Source organism: Camarhynchus parvulus, chromosome 25, assembly GCF_901933205.1.
Source record: "Camarhynchus parvulus chromosome 25, STF_HiC, whole genome shotgun sequence".
Taxonomy (NCBI): domain Eukaryota; kingdom Metazoa; phylum Chordata; class Aves; order Passeriformes; family Thraupidae; genus Camarhynchus; species Camarhynchus parvulus.
In genome coordinates, this window is record NC_044595.1 from 45,919 (window position 1) to 54,743 (window position 8,825).

General features: G+C 46.0%; 1 protein-coding gene across 1 annotated transcript in view; it reads right to left on the reverse strand.

Annotated features, from left to right (window-relative positions):
- Positions 1–1,521: 1,521 nt before the first annotated feature.
- Positions 1,522–8,825, reverse strand: part of PI4KB (phosphatidylinositol 4-kinase beta) — a 21,089-nt gene continuing 13,785 nt past the window's right edge. Inside the window, exons 6-12 of the mRNA XM_030965097.1 lie at positions 8,267–8,614; positions 7,432–7,457; positions 3,796–3,837; positions 3,463–3,595; positions 3,234–3,354; positions 3,105–3,111; positions 1,522–1,937 (exon numbers count right to left, since the gene is read on the reverse strand). Coding sequence (XP_030820957.1) covers positions 1,763–1,937; positions 3,105–3,111; positions 3,234–3,354; positions 3,463–3,595; positions 3,796–3,837; positions 7,432–7,457; positions 8,267–8,614 — 852 coding nt within the window. The 3' untranslated portion in view covers positions 1,522–1,762. The remainder of the gene's footprint in view (positions 1,938–3,104; positions 3,112–3,233; positions 3,355–3,462; positions 3,596–3,795; positions 3,838–7,431; positions 7,458–8,266; positions 8,615–8,825) is intronic.

The window sequence follows — 8,825 nt, forward strand, 5'->3', positions numbered from 1 at the left end:
AATTCCCTGTGGATTCCCGTCCCCCTCCCTGTAAAGTTGTATCATACACTAAAACCCCCGAGTCCCAACAACTGCTGTGCTCCCCCTGGGATTTGGTTTGGTTTTCCAAGGTTTTTTTCCCGTGTTTTTTTTTGCGTTTTTCGGGATGGCAGAAGCTGCTTTGGGGTTGATTTTTTTTTTTTTTTTTTTGGATTTTTATTCCCGGTTTTTCTGACTTTTTCCAAGCAGCAATGAGGGGAGTTTTCCCTCCCCTTTTCCCTGCGGGTGGATGGATGGAAAAAGGACGGGGAAAAACTGGGAAAAAACTGGTAAAAATCAGGTGGAATCGGCCATTCCCAAAAATCCCCCAGGCCGGGTGTAAATATAGAGAAGAAATTAAAGTTTCTATGAGATTTAGCAGGAAAAAAATTCCCAAAAAAAAAAAAAAAAAAAACCTATGGAAAAATGGCTTTGGACCCACGGTTTTCAGCATTTCAGTGCCTTGAGCTGGATTTGGGGTGGAGGGAGGGAGGGGCTGGAATTTTGGGGCCGTTCCCCGGGGTTTTGGGGACGTGCTGACGGAAAGCCGCGGGCTCGGGAGGCTCTCAGGAATTCTTTATTCTGTAGGAATCGATTCCATTAAACTCCAGTGGTTTCACCCTCTGCGCCCGGCCTCGGCTCCCCCCGCAATGGGAATGGGCGGGGGAGGCTCCGGCTGCATCCCCAAATTTTGGTCCTGCCCCCCAAAAAAGGGGCTTGGGAAGGGTTGGGGTCCCCCTGTCCCCTCCCCGTGTCCCTCTGTGCCCCAGAGCCCCCTTCCCCTTCCCCTGGGGTTGAGAAACCAAATTTTGGGGTTTTTTAATGCTAAAAATTAAAAAAAAGAAGGGACATCGAGGGGACACGGGGACGGGGGGGACACTGAGGGGACATTGGGGGGACACAGAGGGGGGACATTGAGGGGGGACATTGGGGAGAGGGACACGAGGGGACACAGGGACAAGGGGGGGACATCGGGGGGGGCACTGGGGACACCCCAAGTGTCCCCAGCAGGCCAGGCCTGGGGGGAAGGGGAGGGGAAATTCCAGGAAATTTTCCTTCCCTGGGAAGCTCCGGATCCTCCCTGATCTGGGATTTGGGATTTGGGATTGGGACCAGGCCCCCAGCCCCCTCCCCCATGGCGTCCGACATTCCAGCCCCGAATTCCCGGCTGGAATTACCCGGGAACGGGGCAGGGGAGCCGGAATCCCACCGGGAATTCCCCACCTGGAAATTCCACCTGGGAATCTCGTCTGGAATCCCCCCGGGCGTCCCAGGAGAGGGAAGGACCCACAGGGCCGGGAATTCCGGGAATTCCGGGATTTTGGGATTCCCAACCTTCAGGAGACCCCTGCCCGTTCCCACCCCGCACATTCCATGGGACTGGGGGCGAATTCCAGGGAATTCCAAGCAGACAAAGGGGGAGCTGCCCCCGTCCCCCCCTTCCATCGGGATTCCCCCCACGCTCCGTTCCCGCCTTTCCCGGCTTTTTCATGGAATTCTGTCCCCTCTCTCAGCAGAGTCCCGGCCGGGGCAGCAGCCAAAGCTCCGAGGCCGCTTTTCCCGAGGGAACAGAACCGGGAAGTTTGGAATTCTCCCGTTCCTTCCTCGGGGGGGAGGGAAATTTTTTTTTTCATTTTTTTTTTCCGGGAATTTTTTTTTCTTTCCGGGGAAATTTTTTTTTTGTTGTTTTTCTTTTTTTTTCCGTTTCGTTTTTCCTCTTCCCCGGGGTGGGGCCGGCGGAATTTCACATGATGCCGTTGGTGAGGTACTGGAAGCCGTCGTAGAGCTTGGTGGTGATGGATCTCATGGAGCCGTCCACCATCTGCTCCACCAGGAGCTGCAGCTGCTCCTCCGTCAGGTTCATGTGGAAACGCTCCTTGAGGTGCCGGATGGTGGAGGAGCCGTGGAAGCAGGGCAGCCGGGAAAATAAGCCTGGGAAAACGGGGATGGGAAAATAATGGGAAAAACGGGAAAAACGGGGAAATTCGGGATGGGAATCAGGGATCAGGCAGCTGTGAGCCTGGGAAACGGGAAAATAATGGGAAAAACGGGAAAATAATGGGAAAAACGGCAGCTGCGAGCCTGGGAAATGGGAAAATAATGGGAAAAACGGGAAAATAATGGGAAAAACGGCAGCTGCGAGCCTGGGAAACGGGAAAATAATGGGAAAAACGGGAAAAACGGGGAAATTTGGGATGGGAATCAGGGATCAGGCAGCTGTGAGCCTGGGAAACGGGAAAAACGGGGGAAAATGGGAAAAACGGGGAAATTTGGGATGGGATGAGGGGATCAGGCAGCTGCGAGCCTGGGAAACGGGAAAATAATGGGAAAAATGGGAAAATAACGGGAAAAACGGGAAAATAATGGGAAAAATGGGAAAATAATGGGAAAAACCGCAGCTGCGAGCCTGGGAAACGGGAAAATAATGGGAAAAACGGGAAAAACGGGGAAATTTGGGATGGGAATCAGGGATCAGGCAGCTGCGAGCCTGGGAAATTGGAAAATAATGGGAAAAACGGGAAAATAATGGGAAAAACGGGAAAATAATGGGAAAAACGGGAAAATAATGGGAAAAATGGGAAAATAATGGGAAAAACGGCAGCTGCGAGCCTGGGAAACGGGAAAATAATGGGAAAAATGGGAAAATAATGGGAAAAACGGGAAAAACGGGGAAATTTGGGATGGGAATCAGGGATCAGGCAGCTGCGAGCCTGGGAAATGGGAAAATAATGGGAAAAATGGGAAAAACAGAAATTTGGGATGGGATGAGGGATCAGGCAGCTGCTTGCCTGGGAAACGGGAAAATAATGGGAAAAATGGGAAAATAATGGGAAAAACGGGAAAATAGTGGGAAAAACGGGAAAATAATGGGAAAAACGGGAAAATAATGGGAAAAACGGCAGCTGCGAGCCTGGGAAACGGGAAAATAATGGGAAAAACGGGAAAAACGGGGAAATTTGGGATGGGAATCAGGGATCAGGCAGCTGCGAGCCTGGGAAATGGGAAAATAATGGGAAAAATGGGAAAATAATGGGAAAAACGGGAAAAACGGGGAAATTTGGGATGGGATGAGGGGATCAGGCAGCTGCGAGCCTGGGAAATGGGAAAAACGGGGGAAAATGGGACAAACGGGGACATTCGGGATGGGATGAGGGGTTGGAACGAGGAATGCTCTGGGAGGAGCAGGTTTGGGACGGCAGTTCCGGAATTCCCACCTTGCTGCATGATCTCCACGATCTGCACCACCTTGTCCATGTGCTTGCGGGCGGCGATCAGCCCCTGCAGCATCAGCATCTTGTAGTAGTTGAACATGTCCCCGTCCAGGCCGCCCATCACCTGCGGGACGCGGAGCGGAGCTGGGGAACGGCCTCGGGAACCCCCGGGAACCCCCAGAACCCCTGGAACCCCCCAGGAACTCCCCGGGCCCCCCCGGACCCCACTCACGTCCACGAACTCCGTGGTCAGTTTGAAGGCCGAGGTCTCGAAGCCGAGGTTCCGGGGGGAGCTGCTCAGGATGAACCCGAAGTCGATGTGGATGATGTGGCCCTCGGCGTCCAGCAGGATGTTCCCGTTGTGCCTGCGGGGATTGCGGGAACTCCGTCAGAATGCCAGGGAATTCCGAGAGATCCCATGGACATTCAAGGGAAAAAAAAAAATCCCAATGAAAGTCACATTCAATTGTGGCAAAATCCCTGAAATGGCACGAAATGCCCGCGGGTGCAGCAGGATGTTCCCGCTGTGCCTGCGGGGATTCGGGGGAGTTAATTAATTAATTACCTGTCCTTGACCTGCAGCAGGTAGCACACCAGGCTGTACCCATTCATTAATTAGTTAATTAACTCATTAATTACCTGTCCTTGACCTGCAGCAGGTAGCAGACCAGGCTGTACCCAATCATTCATTTATTAATTCATTAATTAACTCATTAATTACCTGTCCTTGACCTGCAGCAGGTAGCACACCAGGCTGTACCCGATCATTCATTTATTAATTCATTAATTAACTCATTAATTACCTGTCCTTGACCTGCAGCAGGTAGCACACCAGGCTGTACCCCCATTAATTAATCATTCAGGTAGCACACCATTAATTCATTAATTAACTCATTAATTACCTGTCCTTGACCTGCAGCAGGTAGCACACCAGGCTGTACCCGATCATTCATTTATTAATTCATTAATTAACTCATTAATTACCTGTCCTTGACCTGCAGCAGGTAGCAGACCAGGCTGTACCCATTCATTAATTAGTTAATTAACTCATTAATTACCTGTCCTTGACCTGCAGCAGGTAGCACACCAGGCTGTACCCATTCATTAATTAGTTAATTAACTCATTAATTACCTGTCCTTGACCTGCAGCAGGTAGCAGACCAGGCTGTACCCGATCATTCATTTATTAATTCATTAATTAACTCATTAATTACCTGTCCTTGACCTGCAGCAGGTAGCACACCAGGCTGTACCCGATCATTCATTTATTAATTCATTAATTAACTCATTAATTACCTGTCCTTGACCTGCAGCAGGTAGCACACCAGGCTGTACCCGATCATTCATTTATTAATTCATTAATTAACTCATTAATTACCTGTCCTTGACCTGCAGCAGGTAGCACACCAGGCTGTACCCATTCATTGTAGTTAATTAACTCATTCATTACCATTTGACCTGCAGCAGGTACCAGGCTGTACCCATTCATTAATTCGTTAATTAACTCATTAATTACCTGTCCTTGACCTGCAGCAGGTAGCAGACCAGGCTGTACCCATTCATTAATTAGTTAATTAACTCATTAATTACCTGTCCTTGACCTGCAGCAGGTAGCACACCAGGCTGTACCCATTCATTAATTAGTTAATTAACTCATTAATTACCTGTCCTTGACCTGCAGCAGGTAGCACACCAGGCATTCTGTTAATTAACCCATTAATTACATTCATTCATTACCAGGCTGTACCCATTAATTAATTAGTTAATTAAATTACCTGTCCTTGACCTGCAGCAGGTAGCACACCAGGCTGTACCCATTCATTAAGTAGTTAATTAACTCATTAATTACCTGTCCTTGACCTGCAGCAGGTAGCACACCAGGCTGTACCCATTCATTAATTAGTTAATTAACTCATTAATTACCTGTCCTTGACCTGCAGCAGGTAGCAGACCAGGCTGTACCCGATCATTCATTTATTAATTCATTAATTAACTCATTAATTACCTGTCCTTGACCTGCAGCAGGTAGCACACCAGGCTGTACCCGATCATTAATTAGTTAATTAACTCATTAATTACCTGTCCTTGACCTGCAGCAGGTAGCACACCAGGCTGTACCCATTCATTAGTGGTTAATTTCCTTACCTGTCCTTGACCTGCAGCAGCAGAAGGCTGTACCCGATCATTCATTTATTAATTCATTAATTAACTCGTACCTGTCCTGACCTGCAGCAGGTAGCAGACCAGGCTGTACCCCGTCATTCATTCATTAATTCATTAATTAACTCATTAATTACCTGTCCTTGACCTGCAGCAGGTAGCAGACCAGGCTGTACCCATTCATTAATTTCATTAATGACCTGTCCTGGTGCAGGGCACACCAGGCTGGCGCGCTGAGCACGGGCTCGATCATCCCTGTTGCTGGGGCGTGCTCCGCCCGAGATCAGCGACAGGATCTTGATCTGGTGCAGGGATCCAGAGCGCGGACCGATCATCCTCGCCCGAGATCCCAGGATCCAGGGCGGATCGGGCGGGACCAGCTCTGCTCCCAAAATCCCAAAAATCCCAAAAATCCGGCAAAAATAAAATCCCAATAAAATCCCAATAAAATCCCAATAAAATCCCAATAAAATCGATAAAACCCCAATAAAATCCCAATAAAATCCCAATAAAATCCCAATAAAATCTGACTGGACCCGCTCCTGCTCCCAGATCCACTGCGGGGACGGAACAGTGAAAATCCCATAAAATCCCAAAAAATCCCAATAAAATCCCATAAAATCCCCAATAAAATCCCGATAAAATCCCGATAAAATCCCGATAAAATCCCAATAAAATCCCAATAAAATCCCGATAAAACCCCAATAAAATCCCAATAAAATCCCAATAAAATCCCAATAAAATCCCGATAAAACCCCAATAAAACCCCAATAAAACCCCAATAAAATCCCAATAAAATCCCATAAAATCCCTACAAAATCTGACTGGACCCGCTCCTGCTCCCAGATCCACTGCAGGGATGGAACAGTGAAAATCCCAAAAAATCCCAAAAAATCCCAATAAAATCCCTACAAAATCCCAATAAAATCCCAATAAAATCCCAATAAAACCCCGATAAAATCCCAATAAAATCTGACTGGACCCGCTCCTGCTCCCAGATCCACTGAGGGGAAGGAACAGTGAAAATCCCATAAAATCCCAAAAAATCCCAATAAAATCCCATAAAATCCCATAAAATCCCAATAAAACCCCGATAAAATCCCAATAAAATCTGACTGGACCCGCTCCTGCTCCCAGATCCACTGCAGGGATGGAACAGTGAAAATCCCAAAAAATCCCAAAAAATCCCAATAAAATCCCAATAAAATCCCATAAAAATCCCTACAAAATCCCAATAAAATCCCCGATAAAACCCCGATAAAATCCCAATAAAATCTGACTGGACCCGCTCCTGCTCCCAGATCCACTGCGGGGAGGGAACAGTGAAAATCCCAAAAAATCCCAAAAAATCCCAATAAAATCCCAATAAAATCCCATAAAATCCCAATAAAATCCCAATAAAATCCCGATAAAATCCCAACAAAATCCCAATAAAATCCCAATAAAATCCCAATAAAATCCCAATAAAATCCCGATAAAATCCCGATAAAATCCCGATAAAATCCCAATAAAATCTGACTGGACCCGCTCCTGCTCCCAGATCTACTGTGGGGACGGAACAGTGAAAATCCCAAAAAATCCCGATAAAATCCCAATAAAATCCCAATAAAATCCCAATAAAATCCCAATAAAATCCCATAAAATCCCGATAAAATCCCAATAAAATCCCAATAAAATCCCAATAAAATCGATAAAATCGATAAAATAAAATCCCAATAAAATCTGACTGGACCCGCTCCTGCTCCCAGATCCACTGCGGGGACGGAACAGTGAAAATCCCAAAAAATCCCAAAAAATCCCAATAAAATCCCGATAAAATCCCAATAAAATCCCATAAAATCCCAATAAAATCCCATAAAATCCCAACAAAATCCCAATAAAATCCCAATAAAATCCCGATAAAATCCCAATAAAATCCCAATAAAATCCCAATAAAATCCCATAAAATCCCAATAAAATCCCAATAAAACCCCGATAAAATCCCAATAAAATCCCAATAAAATCCTGATAAAACCCCAATAAAATCCCAATAAAATCTGACTGGACCCGCTCCTGCTCCCAGATCCACTGCGGGGATGGAACAGTGTAAATCCCAAAAAATCCCAAAAAATCCCAATAAAACCCCGATAAAATCCCAATAAAACCCCAATAAAATCCCAATAAAATCCCGATAAAACCCCGATAAAATCCCAATAAAATCCCGATAAAATCCCTACAAAATCCCAATAAAATCCCAATAAAATCCCAATAAAATCCCAACAAAATCCCAATAAAATCCCGATAAAATCCCGATAAAATCCCGATAAAATCCCATAAAATCCCAATAAAATCCCATAAAATCCCGATAAAATCCCAATAAAATCCCAATAAAATCCCAATAAAATCCCGATAAAATCCCAATAAAATCCCAATAAAATCTGACTGGACCCGCTCCTGCTCCCAGATGGACTGCGGGGAGGGAGCGGGGACGGAATGGGGATAAATCCCAATAAAACCCTATAAAATCTGACTGGAACAGGGTTAAACAATGGGAAATAGGATAAATCCCAGTAAAATCCCATAAAATCTGACTGAAATGGGGTTCAATTATGTGAAATTGAATAAATCCTGTCAAAATCCCAGCAAATCTGACCGAAATGGTGTGAAATGACGTGAAAAAAAAAAAAAATGCTGCTAACATCCCATAAAAGCAGGACAAACCCACCAAATAAAAAAAAAAAAAATCCCATTGAAACCCCAAAACCTGAAAAAACATCCCGCTAAAATGGAAACGCCATTAAACCTCGTTAGAGCTCCATAAAACGCCACGAAAACCCCGTGAAAACCACGGATCCCGCGTGGGGGTTTTTTTGGGAGTTCTCCAGGAATGGCCTCACCTGGAGCTGTTTGAGCACCTGGAACGCCAGCAGCTCCTGCCGGAGGTCGTCGCCGCACTTGACGATGACGGAGAGGAGGCGCCAGGAGGGGAGGTGGCCGTAGGGAGAGGCCTCGCGGATCCTCCTGGGGGAAAAAACGGGAAAAACGGGAAAAAAACGGGAAAACGGGAAAAGCGGGATCGTCCCGGGAGCTTCCGGCCGGGAGAGGCGCTGGGAATCCCCGGGAGTTGTCTCTACGCCATCCCATCCCATTAAAACCTCATAAAAGTCCATGAAATCGCACGAAAACCCCGTCAAAATCACATCAAAACTATCAAATCCCATTAAAATCATAAAATTCCATGAAATCCCATTAAAATCCCATCAAAATCCCATTAAAATCCCATCAAAATCACATTAAAACTATCAAATCCCATTAAAATCCCATCAAATCCCATGAAAATCATAAAATTCCATGAAATCCCACTAAAATCCCATCAAATCCCATTAAAATCCCATCAAATCCCTTTAAAATCTCATAAAATTCCATGAAATCCCACTAAAATCCCATCAAAATCAC